This window comes from Meleagris gallopavo, chromosome 2 (assembly GCF_905368555.1).
Source record: "Meleagris gallopavo chromosome 2, MGAL_WU_HG_1.1, whole genome shotgun sequence".
In the NCBI taxonomy this organism is placed as follows: Eukaryota; Metazoa; Chordata; class Aves; order Galliformes; family Phasianidae; genus Meleagris; species Meleagris gallopavo.
The window spans coordinates 104,030,993-104,050,127 of NC_139405.1; the positions used below are offsets into that span (position 1 = coordinate 104,030,993).

General features: G+C 45.4%; 1 protein-coding gene across 1 annotated transcript in view; it reads left to right on the forward strand.

The window, feature by feature from the left end:
- Window positions 1–19,135, forward strand: part of RAB10 (RAB10, member RAS oncogene family) — a 38,052-nt gene that overhangs the window by 4,994 nt on the left and 13,923 nt on the right. Inside the window, exon 2 of the mRNA XM_010708027.3 lies at window positions 16,153–16,213. Coding sequence (XP_010706329.1) covers window positions 16,153–16,213 — 61 coding nt within the window. The remainder of the gene's footprint in view (window positions 1–16,152; window positions 16,214–19,135) is intronic.

A 19,135-nucleotide genomic window follows, 5' to 3' on the forward strand; every position in this document is an offset into this window, starting at 1 on the left:
TGGAGAAGAGGAGGCAAGAAGGAACCTTCTTGCTCTCAGCATCTCCTGGAAAGGTTTCAAGTTTTGGATCAGTCTCTTCTCCCAGATAACTACAAATAGAACAAGAGGTGATGGCTTTAAGTTGTGCCAGGATATGTTCAGGTTGGATGTTAGGAAACGTTTCTTTCCTAAAAGAGCAGTGATGCAGTGGCACAGCTGCCCAGGGAGGTGGGGGGTGGGGAGTCACCAAACCTGGAGGTGCTCAGAACTGCGGGGATGTGGCACTGAGGGATGTGGGCAGTGGCTATGTTGGGATGTTGGGTTACAGTGTTGGATTTGGTGAGCTCGGAGGTCTTCTCCAACCTTAATGATTCTATGATCTGCCTGTTTGAAAAGTCTTTTAGACCTCTCCTCTTTATCCCTCAGACGTGGAAATGCTTCATCTTTTCTCTCCTTGAAAATAATATTGATATTTCATTAAAGAACCAATTGAGAGCCCGTTGATAAACACTTGAAGGGTTTCCTCTGCTCCCTTTTTAACAGTGGGGAATCTGGAGAGGGGCTGGAGCTGCTGCAAGGCTTCCTCAGTGCTGAGTGCTGTGGTACAGCTTAACTGTGGGGCATTTTCTTCTCTGTGTGGGTGTAACTAGAAGCCTTCTGTGGGTGTAACTAGAAATCTTGTTGCTTTTGTGTTACTTTCTGTAGCTCAAACAACTTGAGGCTTTTTCCCACTGGGATCATGACTTTCATACTGCGTGACACAGAGAAATGCCTGCTTTTGTCTTGCATTTCCTAAGTAGACTTAACACTCCCTGAGCGAGGCCTGCTGCTGCTAAGGATGGAATACCCACACTCACATCCGTACTTGCACAACTTTTTCCTTCAGGATGCTGCTCAAGCTGCTGTCTTAACTCATATTCAGGCTGATGACCAGCTTTGCAGCCCCCAGGCCTGCTGAAGCACTTGGTGGAATGGAAACATCTCTTCCAGGGGATGTGATCCTGGCAAGGCATGCTGCTGTTCTGGGAGTACTGCAGTCTTCAGCTTGAGGCACCCTTGGCCCGGAACCTGAGCTCCAGAGCCCTTAAAAGATATGACTACAAACCAAGTGAGACCGTTTACTCACCTGTCCTTTGGTTTATGAGGTTATTGGAAAGGATTTGTCTCAAGCTCTTGTTTTTGTTCCGCTATGGCTGAATTCCCTCAGCACTTTGCACCTTGTGCTGAAGGAAGAGTTTTGTCTGTGCTCGGGTGGCTGTGGCTTCACCTGACTTCACCGGCATCCTGATCTTCTAGAGCAGAGGCAATTCATTTTACTTTAGATATTGAGTTATCAACTTTCAGGTATCTGGATTTTAAGACAAGGGAAACTGGATCCAAACTAAAACAGAGGAGATTTAGCCTGGATATGAAGAAATTTTCTTTTTTGATGGTAAGGGTGGTAAAGCAGTGGCACAGGTTGTCCAGAGAGGGATGGTGGGCGCCTCATCCCTGAAGACATTCAAGGTCAGGCTGGATGTGGCTGTGAGCACTGGTGGAGCTGCTGGACTTTGAATTAATGTCCAGGTGTCTGGCAGTGGCTGAAGTGCCCAGTGGCATCTTTCTGCTTTCCGTTCTTCTGTTGTGGTCTTGTCCCTTGGTCTTCTGCCCACCAAACCTCAGTGGCAGCTGACTTCCTCATAGTTAACGAACGTGTTTGCACTTCTGGACCTACTTCACTACTGCAGGTCTACAGTAAATGTCTGAACTTTCATAATTAAGAGAGTTGACTGTGCTGGCAGCAGTATCTAGTTAGCAGTTCCTTAGGTAGCAATCTTAATTTCACATGCTCCTAACACTTGTTACAAGCAGAGCTGTCAGCACAGGCTAAGTGTCTGGGCTCCTCCTGTAATAACTGGGGCAAAGAAATGAGGACTCCCATCCATTGGAGCGTGGCACTGCGTGTGCCTCTGTCACTTTAGAGGAGGCAGAGATGTGTAGCTTAAATATAGCTGTCTAATTGTTGGCTAAACGAGTCCCACCAATGCCTCTGTTTCATTAAGCATGCTGTGAAGAGCTTTCATCTCAACCGAAGTTTTTGATCTTGCCAGTAAACAACAAAATAGATTTTTTTTTTTTTTTTTTTAAGCTGCTCAGATTTCTGGCAAAAACTAAGATTCTGCTGGCTGGTTGGGTTTTGTACTTTGCATCGGTATGCGTGAGATAGCATGCACCAGCTGTGTGTTCAGTATTGCAGTGAGGTGCCTGTTTGCAGACTAGGTGTGGACTATGGGAGCTGCAATGATAGGCTTAGTGCAGGTGAGGTGTAGTCAGCCTTGTTGCAGCACACAGCAAGCTGCAGTATCCAAGGGAGTCTCATAGAATCACAGGATCATAGACTGGCCTGGGTTGAAAAGGACCACAGTGCTCACCCAGTTCCAACCCCCTGCTGTGTGCAGGTCGCCAACCAGCAGCCCAGGCTGCCCAGAGCCACATCCAGCCTGGCCTTGAATGCCTGCAGGGATGGGGCATCCACAGCCTCCTTGGGCAACCTGTTCCAGTGCCTCACCACCCTCTGGGGGAAAAACTTCCTCCTAAGATCCAACCTAAACCTCCCCTGTCTTAGTTTAACACCATTCCCCTTGTCCTATCACTATCCACTCACAAACAGCCGTTCCCCCTCCTGTTTATCTGCTCCCTTCAAGTACTGGAAGGCCACACTGAGGTCTCCCTGGAGCTGCCTCTTCTCCAAGCTGATCAAACCCAGTTCCCTCAACCTTTCCTCATAGGAGACTCTCATGGCCTCTGGTCTGCCTTGGGAGAGCTTTGGTGATTCTATGAGCAGAAGAAATGTATAGGCTGATATTCATCGACTGGGAATGTCCTAAATCCTATGGTGGCTGTATCCATCACAGCTTTGCTGACTGGTGCTGCTGCAGTAAAAGCAGTGAAACTTCAGTTCTACATCTAACACTAAACACAATGCTATTATTTGCAGGCTGGGTAGGAAATGATAGGTGTGTCCTCAAGCAGTGATTCTGCATTGAAAACTCGTGCAGAAAGGTCTGGGTCACAGCTTATCTCCCACCCAGGTCCGTGGGACCGGTGCTTCCAGGCTGCAGTGCTTCCTGCTGTAGGGATGGTAGCGTGCATTGCATGTAAATTATTGCAGACTTCCAGTTCTCAAATATTGATGATTTATGCTGACAAAGATTGAAATTGGCTTAGGAATTACGGCCGAGTTTCTGGCTCGGTTTCGTTGTTGAGAGCTGGGAGGGCTGGCACATTACCTGTACTTTGCTTCTGTGTGTTTTGTGACTTCCAACGGCTGGCATGGCTGAAAGCAATCAAATGTAGGTCAGTGGGTTCAGCTGGGAGAGCGCGCCGTGCCTGGTCTGAACACGTAAGCCATGGTCTCATGGCTTCGTTCGTTAGGCCTAGCAGTGGGGGGTTCTTAATTATTGAAACAAAAAGTAACCCGGCTTAGTTCCTGCATTCAATGAGTCACAGTTACAGAAGCTGGGAGGGCAGGGAGCTTCTGCTCCTTTCTTGAGCTCCTACTGCATTCACTGGCTGGATCTTCTCATGACCTCAGAGCCCTGAAACACACTGCTTTGCAAACTTGGTGCTCTTTCTGTAGCAGACAAGACAAATCCAATTGCCTTTGTTTGTGTATTAGCTTTCTTGTCAATCTGGTGAGTAAAAATGAGCCAGGGTAAGTGTTAACTTGCATTTTGTTTGTATGTCACTTGAGGATAGAGTTACCATTATAGCAAGCAGTGACGAATCTTCTGTTTCATAAATGGAAGCAGTGGACAGGAAAGCAGATTTGCGTACTCTATTTATTTTTGTGCCAACAAATATAGCATAAACAGGCTGAAACACATTAAAAAAACCAATTCAATCAAATGTCATCAAACTTCACCACACTTAGTGCATGTGCTTGGCTCTTAAGGGTAGAATTCCAATGAATTGCTGTTTTTTTTTTTTTTCTTTTCTTTGCTGGAGTCTTGCTGTGAATTCAGGTGTGACACCCAATGGGAGATGTGGCAGCTTCAGTGATGAAAGCCCTGCTGTCTGCACCATGCCTAGGCGGAGTGTGTCAGCAAGTGAAGGATGTCGTGGCAGAGAATTAGATCAGCCCGTGCAAATGACTGACACCAAGAGATTATTCCTGCATGGGAACAGCTCTGAAGGAAGTGCTATTTCTTGCTAGAGCTTTGTTTCCTTTATTCCTTACTACCTTGTGAATAAAAACCTTATTGTCTCTTTAGTCCCTCGGTATGCATAAAACATCACTAAAATAGGTCCTTTGTTCATTTTCTTTTGTTTTGTTTGTGGGAGCCCTGTGTAAGGTTTAGCCTCTGGAATAACAAAATGATAAAGTTTCTTTCTTCTGGAAGAAGTAACTGCTTGTTGAAGCTGTACGTGGTTTCACTGGCTGAAGCAGCAGTGTAGGTGGTGTCAGCAGGAAGCTTTGCTTGTCTCTCCAAGCAGGGATATGTTTTCCATTGCTGTTGCAGCTGTGCTTGCATGTGACTCCCAGGAGGAATGTGCTGAGGTGAGTGGCTGTCCCCTTGCCACCATTCTCTCTTTATGGCCACTGCAGGTTTTCCTGTTCAACATGCTCTGCCAGCACCGAGTCTTGCAGATTTCACCAGGCAAAACTTGAATGAATGCTTACAGGTGAGGTGAAGGCAGGAGGAGAAGATGAGAAGGCTTCGTAACTGGTTCAGCCTTGGCTCCTGTCCTCATCTTATCTGACAAGATGCTTGCACCAAGGTGAGACAGAGCTTTAGTCTGGGATCTCAAGGTTAGTGTACTTAGTATGAGTGTGGCCTTGCTGCACCTGAAGTTGGTGGCTGTCATGCTTTGAACAAGTGAACTGCTTGCATCCTGCTCTAAGGAATGTGCTTTCAGAGGGGCAAGCTGCATAAAGTCTCCACAACTCTGGGGTTCTGTGACTGGATTGGTGCTTAGAAGTTAACAGTGGTAGATTTAAGTGCTGGGAACGGCTGTTGCTTGATATCCATGACCTGGTGTCTACATCCATTTTACTGGAAAGTGCTCCTTGCTCTGGTTATCTCCTGAACTTTGCCCAAGCCCTGATATGGAGTGTGGCAGCTCTAGGATCAAGCTCATGAGATCAAATCTGTGCCACGAGCACCGAGTTCACTGGTTGCAGTTTTCACCTTCCCCTTTGCACATGGTGGCCATCATACTTTGCATCCAGACGTTGCTAGGAACCAGGTTGTTCTGGGCTCCTGTAGATACAGCTACACTTCAGTAAGAGGTCTTTCCCTTCAGACTCATAGTGAGGCACCTCTGATGTTTTTAGCTCATAAATCTCAGTTCTTCCCCTTGCAGTGTTATTGTCCTTAGTTCAAGGGGAGATTGTGTTTAGTTGCTAGCTTTTGTTTGCTGGGCAGTATTTGGTCAAGCAGTGGCACAGCTGCCCAGGAGGTGGTGGGGTCACCGTCCCTGGAGGTGTTCCAGAGCCATGGGGATGTGGCACTGAGGAACGTGGGCACTGTGGGGTGGGTTGGGTTTGGATTTGGTGATCTAAGAGACTTTTTCAAACTGGAATGATTCTGTAATTTAAATGAGTGCATTGGTTGAAGTCAGGGAGCTGAAGTCTGAGATGTGTAAAGCTCCTGCTAAGTCACCGTCCCTTCTGTTACTGAATGTGGCAGTGACACTTTATAATATCTGCATTTGTTGGGACATCAACTACAGCAGTGTGCTGTGCATAATGACAAGGCCAGGGACCTCACTGTTGGAGGGGAGCAGACTTCATGTTCTGTTTCTGAAGAAGGTTAATTATTTTAATGAGGTGACAAGGCAGTGGAGGATTGGAAGGTTATGGTTGCTTTGTAGCACGGCGTGTGGAAAACAGTTCACAGCATCTGTATCTTCCATCACTTGATGTTTTTCAGTTGAATTTTGCACTCAGGTGCTCTTAAAGAGTTTCTGATAGCGATGTTGACTTTTGTTATGATCTCCTGAATTACCATGTAGGTGTTAGCTTATGTTTTTGTATATACCTCTGATTGTGGAGTAGAGAGAGAAGGTTTTGGTGCTCTCAAAGGCTGTAGTCTTGACCTAGTTTTAATTTTCAGCCTTGAAACTGATGCACAGAGGAAGCTTGCCTGCTTGCAACTTATCTGCCTGTTTGAAGGGAAGCGAGAGCACTTCAGAGAGAATTTCAAGTTAGGAAAATGTCTGTCATTGATTCTCATAGCTCTGAATTGCATGATGTTGAACTTGGCTGCCTGTATCTGAACTGCCCGATGTTTGTGGCCAGGACAAGAGTCAGACTGCTCTGAATGCTCCAGAAAAGCAACAGCAGGTGGGAAACAGCAGCATTGAGCAAAGATCCTCTTCCTGAAAACTACAAAGATGTGAATGAATTCAGAGAATGTGACCTTTTTCAGATAAGAGGTCTGGCTGGATAACAGTGGCCTTTTTATCATTTTGGGGTGTTGTAAGCCATTTGGGTAGATTTGTCATCTGAATGAATATTCAGCTGGGTTCCACTTATCAGCAGGTCAAGACTGGTTTTCATTAATTTATTTCATAGAATCGTGGAGGTTGGAAAAGACTTCTAAGATCATCAGGTCCAACTGTCAGCCCATTCCTGCCATGCCCACCAACCACAGGCCTCAGTTCAGTTACTTATTTGTTTGTAATCTGTGACAGCATTTGACAGCACAACAAATGCAGGCATCTAGATTGGTAGAATGTAGGTCACACTGAAATTGCTGTCTTGCAGAATCACAGAATGGTTTGGGTTGGAAGGGACCTCAAGGATCACGAAGCTCCAACCCCCTGCCGCATGCAGGGCCACCAACCTCCACATTTCATACCAGCCCAGGCTGCCCAGGGCCCCATCCAACCTGGCCTTGAACACCTCCAGGGATGGACGGGGCATCCACAGCCTCTCTGGGCAGCTGTTCCAGCACCTCACCACTCTCTCTGTAAAGAACTTCCTCCTGACATCCAACCTAAATCTTCCCTCCCTCAACTTCAAACCATTTCCCTTTCTCCTGCTGTTACCTACCCTCGGAAAGAGTTAACTCCCCTCCTTTTTTATAGGCTCTCTTTTATTGGCTTTTTTTAGAGTATGTCATTGGTAGGAGATGATCTGGCAACAGTGCTCCTGCCCATGTCCTGCAATCTCCTTCACAGACAAATTCCAAAGCCAACAATCTTAGTTACCGAGGTAAAATATTAGTTACCAATATCAGCTACTGGGTGTTGTGGATTGGAGCTGGTGACCTCATGATAAGGGAGTGAATGTTTGCTTAAGTGAGGGAACTGAAATGAGGTGTTTAATAGGTTATGTAAGCACTTAAGTAAGGTCCTTCCTGGAAGGAGACATCTCAAGTGGTAGATCCAATCTGAAGATGGAAGGATTGCCAGCATAGGTGGGAAAGAGGAGCAAAAAAAAAACCCAGGAAACTAATCACATCATTGTTTGTGGCTGGTGGAGTTAATCTAATTAAATCACTTGTTTCTGTTGTTCTCACATATCTAGCCTGATCGAATCTGAGCTCTCAAACAGGACACTGCATTCCTGAATATTTTCCCATACCTTCTTGTCGTGGAACTGTCTTTAAAGTGCTAGAATTAATGAAGTGCATGTTTCCGAAGACTTCATGTAAGATATTGCTCATTTAGATGTGGCTTTTGGTAAATGCTAAATTGTCATGACTTGAAACCTTGCAGAGCAGGAAGAGTGAGTTCTTGCTGCTCTTCCAGTTTGCATACTCTGCACTGGCAAAACCTCAGTGCAGGAAAGATGAAACAAATGAATTCACTGAATGTTTTACTACCACATAAACCCTTCACCTGCTAATATGTTTAGTGTTGAGTTACGTTTCGAGTCAGTGAACATAAAAAATGATGGAATTAGATTTAGGAAAGAACTGACAAGTGGTAAGTCAGTTGTCTTGGACTGTGGTGGTCTTTGACTTAGAATCATAGAATTGTAGAATGGTTTGGGTTGGAAGGGACCTTTAAACTCATGTAGTTTCAACCCCCTGCTGCAGACAGGGACACCTCTCTCTAGACCAGGTTGTTCACAGCCCCATCCAGCCTGGCCTTCAGTGCTTCCATGGAGGGGGCATTCACAGCCTCGCTGTGCAACCTGTTCCAGTGTCTCACAGTAAAGAATTACTTTCTGATATCTACCCTAAATCTACCCTCTTCTGGATTAAAGCCGTTTCCCTTCATTCCGACTTGATCATCTTTGAGTTCTTGTCCAACCTTAATGATTCCATGAGAAGTGAGTCATTGTGGAGGCCATTTGTGAGCATGAAAGTGGTTGGGAATACTTAGCGTGGATTTACCAGAGGCAAAATGTGCTTGGCTGTTCCTCATCTTCTCAATCCAGCTGAAGTTGCTGGATTAAAAGCTGCAGGAGAGGGGAGCAATGGACATTGACCTTACTGAGCATTGGCATGGTCTGGAAGAGCACAGCTGTAATCCAACTGGAACATCACAGTGCCACTGGGTTGCTGGGCTCACAGCACTGGTTGGAGCTCTGGACTTGACCTGCAAGCTTCATCTCACCAAGGAGTGCTCCCTCCTCCATCTCCTTAGTGACCTTCTGCTGGAAACACCATAACTTGTCACTTTCCTGTGCTGGAGGGGCTCCACTGGGCACTGTTCTGTACCTGGTCTTGTGATTGTTGAGTTAAGGGTTCAGTCACAGTTGTTTTTTGGGGACTCTTAGCTCAGCCTGCTCTGGCTCTCTTCTTCTGGGGCACTGAGCTCCTGGAGATTCCTTCTTCTTAGCAAATCATGCAGGATTTTACTTCAGTTCTTGAATGCTTCTGTCCTAACAGTGAGTGTGCAGTGGGTACAGTAAGTTATTTATAGCTCACTTTGTTTTGCAGTAGTTTGTTTGGAGTTATCTCAGGCCAACAGTAGAAATCAGACTGCTTGGCTCCAGGTATTTAGCAGGTAAGAGATACGTGTCTGCCTTCTCTGTTCTCCATCTGCCTCTGTTGTTCTGATTGCACTTAATTTTTTGGAAAGCAATGAACAAATTTCTTGCAACTTTACAATTCCAAAATTTCTCTGCAAAAAGAGAAGGCAGTAACTGACTGATGGGTGCTACCTGCTGCCATTTCCTTCTCCCTTCCTCTTCTTTTCCTCTCCTCTTGTTCCCTTCCCCGAATCAAAACAGTCTGGTTCAGAAACTTTCTTTTCTTTTATATAGGTGCCTCATTTTAGTTTTGTCTTACAGCATTGAGTGCTTGTAGTGCATGATGACCCTTTAGCTTCTGGAGTTGCCTGCAGTGGTTGGTGCACTTGCAGCTTTTCTCTGCAGATTGGGTGTTCTTTTTTTTTGTTTGTTTTTGTTTTTTGCAAAACTTGCATTCAGTGATCTTGGTTTTCATCTTTTCAAGACAAAGAGGGAACTGCTTGTGCTATTGGTAAGTTTGTGTTAATACTCTGGTTTCTATTTCTTCAAGGAATTCATTGCAACACGAGTGCTGAAAAGGTGCAGCCTCCTGTGTATGCATACAACACATGCAGCTCCACATGTATGCACGTACACATGTTCACAAAGGAAGCCACAGCTAGTCTTACTTAGCCACCAGCTTGTTTGCTCCTGAGATTAAACCTGTTTGAAAGCTGGAGAGGAGAGTAGCTTCTGTCCTGTAAAACAGGAGGTGTAGAGCTGCCACAGCTCTTTGTGCCTCTTCCTATGGAGGTACGAGCAAAATTGCCTTAGTTTAGACTGTGAGCAGTGTGTGTTTGCACCTTGTCAGGCTCTGATGTGCTTCTGATGGCTTTGATTTCATCACTTGTTCTCTGTTGCGGTTGTATTGCCTTTCCACCTTCCCACTTTGTTCCTTCCTCATGTAGCTGAGCATGCTAGGTGTGATCAGGGCTAAAGACAAGCATGAGTTCAAATGCAGCATAGTCCTCGTCTGCTGCTAAGTGAAGTCTTCAGGTTAGGGAAAGTAGTTATGACCTGAAGTGCCAGCTCTTCACGTGGCTCTGCAGTTTCTCAGTATTGCCTAAAAGTAACCAAGGTGTTCAAGTTTCCTCTGATGATCTCATTCAGAATCAACTGAGTGAGCAAGAGTTTGAGACTTTGTCTAGTGAATCCTTTGATTGTTCTATTGCAATTATCCCCTTGGGAAAGAAAACTTGATCATATAATGACAGAGTTGTACTAAGGTTGGATGAGACCTCTGAGATCATCAAGTCCAGCTGTCACCCCATCCCCACCGTGCCTGCTGAGCATATCCCTCAGTGCCACGTCTACCGAAAGGAATTAATAGCCAGAGAGATTTACCTGTTGGCCACATAGAGAAGCCCACGTGAGATCTGAGCTACAAGGAGGAGGACATGCTTCCAGCCCACTCAGAGCCTGATGATTGAGTTTTGTCTCCTCTGTAGGTGAATGCATGGTGGATCAGTGTTTCAGAAGGAATCGCCGTGGGGCTGAGGAGACCTGTCTCAGCTTGCTGAAAGCTGCCTGCTGCTTCTTTTGTCAGCTGAATTTTGCTCTCGATGATAAAACTGATGCTTTTGCCAAAGGATGAGCCTGAATAACTTAAGTTTCTTGTCCACTGTGCTCTGAATCACAATTAGTTTGTACACTCACTAATTCCTGAATACTTTGTTAAAAGAGTAATATTCCTAATACTCCTAATAGTCTGTTAAAAAGATTGCAGAATCCCAGAACGGTAGGAGTTGCAAGGGACTTCTGGAGTCATCTACTCCAACCCTCTACTAACACAGGTTCCATAGAGAAGGTTACAAAGGCAAATCTTAAACTGGCACACTGTGCTGGATCCTTGTTCTTTTTCCATCACTTGGACCAAGTGAAGAGAAATGTGCCAGGAAACTTCAGGGAGGTTGCAAGAATTGTTGTCTGTCAGGCAAAGGGAGAAGCCCTGCTGGGAAACGCTGCCCAATTCCTCTCCATCTGGGAAAAAGCCATTCTTTGGGTTCCCTTCTAGGGAATCAGAATTGAGATTATTACCAGATAATCAAACTTGGAAGTTTGTCAGCTATAAATGTGCTGCTTTTGGGAAGCCGTTGCAGTATCAAAGTAGAATTCAACATAAGTTTTGTTAAGAAGCTTAGTTGTTGGTTTTTTTTGTATGTTTTTAATAATTCTTTAAAGATAAGATCCTTTGAAAGAGATTATACTCTTGTGGAATCTGCATGTATTTGCACCCATCTGTTGTGATACAATCAAGTGGTGCCAATATACCAGAGCAAAAAGTGGTCATACGGTGGTTTGGGGTGGAAGGGACCTCAAGGATCGTGTAGTCCAACCTCCTTGCCCTGTCCAACCCTAGATCAGGTTGCTCAAAGCTCTGTCCAACATGGCTTTGAAATGTCTGCATCTATGTGACATATCTTGACCCAGGAACATCCTGAAGCTGATACTCAGCAGAGATCAGGTCACATTGAAATCACAGCACTCCAGGGTTTTTATGCAAAGAATATTACCAAGGCATCCCATAGTAAGGAAGTAGGCAGATGTGATTCTGTGTACTGGGGTCACATGTGCCCCATACTGGTTGTCCCAGTATTCCATCTCTAGTCACTTCTGAAAATAAGGAACGTGATAGGGAGGATATGTTCTAAGGCTTCATGTGTCTTTGCTTCCAGGAGAGGTATAATGAATTGGGCAGAAGATAGCGTGGATGAGATGTCTAACTTCAGCTGCTTAAATAAAGGATGTCTTCTTTCTTTTGACGCTTAAGAAATGTGGTTTAGTGGACATAGTGGTGAGGGGTTGAAGGTTGGACTTGATTGTAGAGGTCTTTTCCCAACCTGAATGATTCTCTGATTGTCTGAACCAGTTATCTGTGCTTCTTCCATGGGAAGAGAGGACACTTTCAGATGTTCCTGGAGATCCCTCTTTCTCTACCATTTTTGAAGGGAAAAGGAGCTGCTGATTTAGAGGAAAACTTCTTAGGCAACATCAAGTCAGTTGAACCTTACCCTGTATTAATGCGTTAAAGATTATAATGGTTATAAACATAATGTAGATCAGGTGGTTTCTGTTGGGCTGTGTTCTTTAGAGCACAGAGTTTGCTGCCATTCCTCTGAGCTGACTGTAAAGAACTGTAACTCTGTTAAAGCCTCTGAAAAATAGTGTTTGCACTTACAGTGCTGAGCGTGGTTGGGAATGTTGTATATTCATCCTGTGTAGGTATGAGCACCTTGTAAATATTTTGAAAGACCTAAGTAATAACTGGGATCACAAAGATTTTAATTAAAACCAGAACTCCATCTCTTGTCTGATCCTCTTTTGTATCACACCAGTGGGTGGCTTGCAGATGGCTGCAGGGTGAGTCACTACACTTTTGCTTTCCTGCACTGCAAATGCACGGTGCAACTGCAGTTGCAAAGCAATTACTAACCAAGGAAACACAAGTGGTGGGGTGCTGTGCTGCGGATTGTCTGTCAGCATCCTGGGGCTGCCCACTGGGGCTCAATGGTGGCTTTGTTGGGGAAGAATGCAGGCACGGTCCGTGCTGCCTGCAAGGGGCCAGCTTACTGCTTGCAGCTCTGACAGGGAGTGCAGAATGAATGTCTCCTTCCCTCATGCTGATGGCATCCTGCCTTTCAGTTTTGGTTTGTGATTTAATGACAGCAGAGGGATCTCCACAAAATCTCGTCGGGGCTGGGAAATGTATGAGGTGATATATAGCTGCAGTAGTGATGCATTTGTAGTACTCTGTTCTGCTATCACAACTCCCAGGTCTTCATTAATGTCTTTCATCTGAGAGCAATAGGAGCCTCAAACTGCTGAGCAAACAGTTCTGCATTCACCGAGACCATCAGGTATGTAACCCTACACAAATACCATTGGAATGCTTTGTTCACAGTAGTGGCAGCAATGACCTCTGCTGATGCTCAGTTACAGGAGCTTCTTGCAGTGGCCTGGTGCACAAATCTGACATCTTGGCTTCCAAAGCCCCTCCTGGCCTGCAGCTTTCTAAACCTTGAGTTTGGTTCTTCGTGGCCCAAGAATGAGCTGGGAGGCCTGGATGAACTGCCTGAGGCTTCCTTATTTAACTGGGTGAACAAAAGTAAAATAGAAACGTTCCCACATTCTTAATTGAAAAGGCTGCATTACCTTGAACGTGCAATAGGATGGCCGTGGGCCTCCAGGTTTTCCTGTGAATTCCAGCGTGCCCTGCTGAAGCTGATGAACATCTTATCAACACTTAACGAGGGAATCGTGCTCATCTTTAATTCATTAGCTCTCTCATTATCCCCCTGTGACATCAGTGTGTCTGTTCAGTGCACTATTCAGTTTTTGTGCCCATTACTGCCTTAAAACTCCTTCCTGACCTACATGCTGCTGGTGTAACCTGGCTGCTTGAAGCGAGTGGGCAGAGCAGCCCATAGCAGCGAGGCAAAAATCTCATTTTTTCAGTCTGCTAAAACTATTGTGAAAGCAGTTGGAGGCAAATAGTCACTGCTATTTATAACATTTGTTACGAAGGCTGAGCTAGTATTACAGTGTAATTGGAGTGGAAGCTGAGTATAACATGGAATTAGAGATTTGTTTTATCCCTGAATAGTGGAGTTAGCTAAATCCCTCTCAGGGAGGAGAATTAATTTGTTGGGGTAGGTTAACAGCTCACTTTATCTCAGCGCACGCGCAGAGCGGCTGTCGAACGTCCTGCGTTATCTGGGCAGAGCTCGAAAGCAAGTGGCACTGGGGGAAATACTCTTAAATAAGATCTTTTGGCAAATGCCAGGGGCGTTTGGTAGTAGAGACAGTGTTGCTCTGGTGTGCTACATCACAGCCAGCAGCTTGGCCAAAGGCCCTGTGCTGTGGATGTCAGCAATGCTGACTAAGCCCTACTTGGGGCAGCTCTGTTTGTTGGCTTTTGGTCATTCGGCAGATTGGTTTATCAAGGATACTAGTTGCATTGCTTCACAAATCTAGCTTAGTTAGCAGTTTCTTACTCCTGATAGGTTGGACCTGCCAGCTCTCCAGGTGGCTTATTAGGAAACATGGCACGCTTACCTGAAATTAGAGTGTCTGCATCCCAAGCTGCCGTTGTAGCATGGGGCAGCAGCTACTGCATTGAATCACAGAACTGCTCTAAGTCCTTGGAAATGGGGAGTTCTGCCCCTCTGTGCTCATCTTGGTGCTGATGAAAGACTTGCTGAATGTTCTCACAACCTCTGTAAGAAGAGCTGTGTTGGGTGTTTGTTCAAGGCCCATTCTCCCTTATTGTTCCATGGCTGCTGTCTGTCCCTCAAGCACAGCCCTCCTGGTATGGGAAGGCTTTGGTGTCCTTGCTGAGAGGTAAAAACCATTTCCTAGCTAATATTTTGGTGTTCCAATGAAAGACTGTGTGCAGTGTATTGGGGTGAAAAGGGTTGAGCTGGGCAGAGCTGGAAGCAGACATCCCACGGAGCCCCATTGTGTAACGGTGCATTTCATAAATTCTGCTTAGCTTTCCTTGGTACAAAATCACCTCGTAGGGCTGGGAGGGAAGTCTGTGCTTGCAGAAAAGTCCAAATGCAAACAGATTTGGGGGAATTATGAGAAGTTAGCGGCGCCGATTTGGATGGAAAGGCAGATCTCAGCATCTGGCTGCTGTTAGGGCTTCGTGCTCCTGCTTTGCTGGCTGCAATCTGTGCAGGGTCCTATGAAGGAATGGATCCACGTGTTGTGCGTGGAGCTGCTGGGTGTCCCTCCGCTTGTTCTGCTTTGTGTTGAAACCCATTTTGTCTGGGGAAGAGCAAATGGTCTGGGCACGCTGCAGAAGGGAGGTTTCACCCAGCTCTTGTGCAATGGTGTCTCCATTTCCCTGTCTCCAATGGAAGTTTCACACTGGGTGCATGTGGCATTGCATCCACTTGTCTTAGCACGTGTTCTGGGCTGTCTCCGGTGATCCGTGGTTCTCTGTGAATGGTCACACCTGAGCTGTGGGCCTTTCCTCTCTTCATTATGTAGGAGTAGCTTCTGCTTCTCAGAATTCACAGCTAACATACACGTAGCATTACAAGAAATGGCTGTCAGCAGCACTGAGTGTTTCTGTTTTCAGGATCATTGAGGTTTTTTTTTAACTATCCTCTCTCTGATGCTTCTCATTCTCATTCTCGTAGACAATTTATTATGGTGGAATTAATAATGAAAATACGAAATTCTGGTTTCAGTACTACTGACCCATTGTCAGTTTGGTACTTTCTCCTTCCTGAAGCAGCTGTTCTTTGTCTTCTCAGCCAGCCCTGGTGAGCTCCACTCCTAACAGACTTCTACAGTGCCACTGCAGCATTTGCACAATGTAGCATGTGAACGATTTCATCTTAGCTGGTACTGAAAGTAAAAGCTTAGCTATGCTGCGTCAATTTGCTGTGCTCCTGTGGAGTGCTGCAAGCTGAGCCAGGGGAGGTTCGGGTTGGGTATTAGGAAATATCTCTTCTCCAAATGAGCAGTGATGCAGTGGCACAGCTGCCCAGGGAGGTGGTGGGCTCAGCATCCCTGGAGGTGTTCCAGAACCGTAGGGATGTGGCACTGAGGGCATGGTGGGGTGGGTTGGGGTTGGACTTGGGGATCTTGGAGGTCTTTCCCAACCTGAATGTTTCTATGATTCAAAGAGGACGTGGGGCTCTGTGTCAGGTCCCAGCAGCGTGGCTATTTCTGATGGTTGGGTCTTGTTACACGCTGTGTGTTAGCTCTGACTGCTCTGAGCTGTGCCAAGCAGGCTGCAAGCATGGAGATTGCTGTGATTAGTGTTATTTCCACAAGTGGATTACTTGAAGGGGATTAATAGGCCAAAAAAAAAAAAAAAAAGAAAAAAGAAAAAAAAAACCCAACCTTGCTGTTTTAGTTAGGATCTTAAAATTTGTACCTACGTTCCAACATCCCTTCCTTTAGGAAGTTCTCAAAATAATTGCAAAAACTTGCTGGTTTTTTTTTTTTCCTTCTGAGCTATAAGCGAGAAAAATGTGAAGGCTTTTGCTGACTGGTTTGTCATAAAAATATCACCTGGGGGTGTCAGTGGGCTGATGGCAGCCCCTTTGAGTGCTGGTTGTGTTTGTAGGCACTCGCACTCCACCTTTCTTGGTTACCCTTGGTTTACCTGGTGCTGCAAAAGAAAAGCTGTTTGTGTGTCTGAACGTGGAATTGCTTTTTGTAATCAAATACCAATGGTTTGTTGATGTTTTTTTTGTTTATTTTAGGGATAGACTTCAAGATTAAAACGGTTGAATTACAAGGAAAGAAGATCAAGCTACAGATATGGTGAGTAGCCAAGCCAAGAAGCTGCATGGTGCCATCCTCTGGGTGGTTGCCTTCAGAAGCGGATTCTCTTTCCAAGATTACACTGGGGAATCTAATTTTGTTGGAGCTGTGTATTTTCAGAAGTGGTGAGGCTCCAAGTGTAAAGTTCCCTTCTTTTTTTTTTATTTTTAAGAACCAGGGAAGAGATCAGGTGCTGCATTGAGAGCTGCTGGGCTGCTCTGTGGGACGGACTGCTGGCACAACTCCTGGTTGGGACGACAGAATCCTTGCAGTCTGTGATCTAGTGGGAAGTGTTTTAAAACTCGAATCCTTAAATTAAGAGTTGCTTCAGATCTCAAACTTCGCATTGTCAAATGACCTCCCTTTGCATAAGCAATCCACCTCCATGCTTACTTTGTATTCTTCCATAGTAAACGAGAGGGTTCCTCAGCTGGCTCTTCTGTAGGAAAGTCTAACATGAAGCTGGATGGGCACTGTTTTCCCTCTGTTTGTTCTGCATGTCTAACTTGCATAACTTTTTCCCCACTTCTTCCCCATTTAATAGCCCCCATTGAAAAGTCAGCTCAGGAAAGCTAATGGCTTCTAGCCTGTGTTTTTGCTTGAACTCCCCCTTCAGCTGACTGTGTGTACTGCTGATGTACTCTCTAGGTGTGCTGTTCACAGCTTGAATTTGCCCCTTTTTGTCCCCGTTAATTAAAAAATCCACCTTGTTATTGCTGCTCAAAGCATGCATCCCATCTCTCAGTTGTTTCTGGTATTGCAGTCCTGCCAGCAACTCCTTAGCAGAACTGGGGCAACTTAGTTACTCTGGTTTGTGTTCTGTGAGGGAAAGAGTTCCTGAAGTTGATCTTCCTGTGTAAACTGGTCGATAATGAAACACTTGGATGAAGTAGCTCTGTGCACTGGAATGCTTCATCAGGGAGCCACAAAGGGTAACCATCTTCATAAGGGCAACGTTTTAGATTGAGATATCTGAAGTAAGACGAGTATAGATCAGCTGGGAGCTGAGAGCAGGGCAGTGAGGGAAGGCACTGAGAGAGCATTAGCTAAAGAGGCACTCAGGTGTAATAGCTTCATCGATCGACATGCTTAGCATCTCTTGCTATGTTATCAGTTCATTTAGGCTGCATTCAGGTTTTCAACAAGATCAAATCATGTCTTCAAATGATCTTTGTGTGTGTTACTTTTTTACCACAGCAGTCTAGGTGCTGTGAGTTACATGGCTTTGTTGTGGACGGAGCAAAACATTGGATTGGCTTAAACTGAGCGCTGGAAAATGTCATCGTGAAGTGGTGAAATGTGGAAACAGCAAATAAGCAGTGTTGGGGATTTGGAATGTGTGTGTAGACAGAGAAGCAAACCGTAATGAAGCTTTAAGTGCTGTGGGGTTTAGAGGCTTAGAGAAAGGAAAAAAAGAGGGGTTTCAATGAGCTGAGGTTGGTAAAATTGTAACCTTTAGATGAGGTTGTCTGAATCTACAAAGACCTGCTTCCTGTTCTTGCTAGTTTAAAGTTTCACGTTTGAAATGAAACTTGGAAAGCAGAAAATAAAGTTCCTATGGCATGCACTCCTGATGGCACAACAAAACAAACCACCTCGCCTCTACGATGCTGTATTTTCCAGCTTTGCCTGTACAAAGAGTTTAGCTCAGCAGTAGTTTGGTTTAGAACATTGGTAACTTTGGGTGAAGATGCTTTGTGCAATGCATCTATATTTAACTCCCACTTCCTGTGTTTAAACTCAGCATGCACTTCTGGTAGTTGTGTAACACGTTTCCACATTGCACTTCACCACTGCTGCAGTAATTTAGTAAGCAAGGGATGCTTTGAGTGGAACATTTCCCATAGAAGCTCAGGGCTGTACTGATACCTTTTCCTTGTGTCCAGAGCATGGGTTGTGTTTTATACAGGAGCTGAATCAGAATAAATTTGTCTTCTGAGCCATAGGAAGAACTTCCACTGGGACACGGCTCCATGCTTGAGTAAGATCATCAGAAGAGAAGGAAGGACTGGCAGATAGAAAACAGAACTTTTCAGTTAAGGGCAGGAGAAAAGACACTGGGTACCTTTATGTTTTCAGTTAATATTTACTTGCAGACATGCTTCTGCATCGTGTACCCAGCAACGTATGGTGCAGCATACTCATCCTCAGAGCTCAGAAATAATGAAGGAAACAACAGAAATAAGTTCCTTAGTTCTAAGTTACGATTTTGACCTGTTTCTCACTGCTGCATGTAATTCTCCATCACCCATGTATTAAATCTGTCTCTGCCTACCTGCAAAGCTGTATCACAGGGTCCCAGTACCCTACAGTGGCTCCAAAGTGTCAGTGATTTGGAGTTCCTAGCACTGGCTTTGCACTGCTTGGGGCAGAGCTGCAGTCTCAGTGGGCAAACAGATAAAAATGGCACTTTCTAATACAGCTCTGTTCCTTTCCTGCAAAACAGGGTAGCTGCCTTCCTCAGGCATGGAAAATGAGCAGACGTGGCAGTGCCTCAGTCATGCCTTGACCTCTGAAATATATATATAGCAAGAATATCAAGGTCGAGCTGAGTTAAACCTTGCCAGAGGTGATAAGCAACTCGATACCTCATTGCTATTAAAAAGTGGGGTTGCTGTTCAGTAAGGATCAAGCTAGGATTAGTGTGTTCGTGTTACATTTGGAACAAATGTGCCAAGCATTGAAGTGGGAAGCTTGGGGCTAGGGGAAACAGTGGTGGGCCTGGTAGCAAGCGGGGCTGTGTTGGTGTGCAGGGAGCTGCTGGGTGGCCTTGCTTAGGCTGAGCGAGCCCTGAGGAGTGCTTGGGCTGCGAGCCAAGGAGGATGGGGCAGAGCTCAGGGCTGGCTTTGTGAAGGAGCAACAACAGGAGTCAAGGTATGGCAACTTCTGGGTGGTGGCTATGTGATGGAGGGATCAGTGATC